The sequence below is a fragment of the Lactuca saligna genome, chromosome 8 (assembly GCF_052625555.1).
Source record: "Lactuca saligna cultivar CGN05327 chromosome 8, ASM5262555v1, whole genome shotgun sequence".
Taxonomy (NCBI): domain Eukaryota; kingdom Viridiplantae; phylum Streptophyta; class Magnoliopsida; order Asterales; family Asteraceae; genus Lactuca; species Lactuca saligna.
In genome coordinates this window covers 173,075,455-173,076,858 of record NC_136424.1, presented here as the reverse complement: position 1 = coordinate 173,076,858, position 1,404 = coordinate 173,075,455, and the positions used below count along the sequence as shown (strand labels likewise).

Here is a 1,404-nt window from a genome sequence, read left to right as displayed (position 1 = left end):
ATAGATTTAATCTATGTGAAAACAGTCGATCAAGTAGCTGACCTTCTCACCAAGAGTCTAGCCAATCACATGTTAGTCAATGTTTGACCAGGTTTACAGGAGGGAAAGAGGACGTGGGCGACTGGAATGTTAGAATAGGGGCGTCGCTATTTTTCTCTTTTTCTGTTAATTAGCACTATTTATTAGTTGTAGTTCAGCAAGTCATAATTAGTCGAAATTTCATTTTGTATAGCAGTGTAATCATTAGGCTGCTAGTAATCTTCATTCAAGAGAAAACTTCGACTGCCATTTTATCCCAGTTTTACCCCTGTTAAGATTTTCTTGTTATTGCTATATTACTTGATCACCAACATTTGGTATCAGAGCAAACAGATCCTGATAAGTTGCATGCCCAAGTATCCTCAATTCAACAAGATGACAGCCTCATCATCCAATCAACCCAAAGATAACCCTTTTACTCTTCAATGCCCAATGCTAACCTCACTAAATTACAACACCTGGTCAATTAAGATGGAAGCCATCATGGATGCCCATGGGTTATGGGATTCCATTGAGCCACCAACCGGAGTGGTTGTGGATGAGAAGAAGAGCAAGCAGGCTCGAGCTTTCATCTTTCAATCTATACCAGAAGTGATTCTTGCACAGGCTGCCAAGAAGAAGACAACCAAGGAAGTTTGGGACTCTCTAAAGTCACGGTATGTGGGTGCAGAGAGGGTCCAAAAGGCAAGGCTAAGGGTACTCAAAAGTGAGTTTGAAGCACTTCAAATGAAGGAGTCTAAAACCATAAATGATTATGCAGGAAAGATATCAGCTATGATCTCAAAGTTTGGGAGTGCAGGGGCAATATTGGAAGATGAAGAATTGGTGAGAAAACTGTTCGACACAGTTCCGAAGAGGTTTATAAACCTGGTGGCATCAATTGAGCAAAGCTGTGATATGGAATCGATGCCATTTGAAGAAGCAATTGGGCACTTAAAGGCATATGAGGATAGGCTCCGGCTCCGGAAGGCAAGCACACAGGGGGATAATGCCCTACTACTTGCCAATGCAAAAGGCTCGTCAACCCACCGGATTCCAAGCAAACAAAACTCAGCAGGTGGTCGAGGAAGGGGCGGAAATAACAACCAGGGTGGAAGAGCCAGCTCACGAGGGCGAGGTTCGTCTCGTGGCAGAGGCGGGTGCTGTGGTGGTGACTCACGACAGGAAGCAAGCAACTCCAACAAGAAGCCTCGTGACAAAAGCAACATAAGGTGCTTTGAGTGCCAAGAACTTGGCCACTTTGCATCTGAATGCAAGGCAAAGAAGCAGCAGGACCAGAAGGTGAACCTAGCTGCAGATGAAGAAGGCCCTGCCTTCCTATTAACTGTATGTGGAGAAGTCATCAAGCATGGTGCTCCTGAATGA

The 1,404-nt window shown here is 44.5% G+C and overlaps 1 protein-coding gene across 1 annotated transcript; it reads left to right on the top strand.

Annotated features, from left to right (window-relative positions):
- Window positions 1-414: 414 nt before the first annotated feature.
- Window positions 415-1,404, top strand: LOC145010317 (uncharacterized). Its single transcript, XM_078968873.1, has one exon. The coding sequence runs from the start codon at window positions 415-417 to the stop codon at window positions 1,402-1,404; it is 990 nt and encodes a 329-aa protein (XP_078824999.1).

Excerpts from the sequence above, each read along its gene's own strand:
- LOC145010317 (XM_078968873.1), top strand. The coding sequence starts at position 415 with ATGACAGCCTCATCATCCAATCAACCCAAAGATAACCCTTTTACTCTT.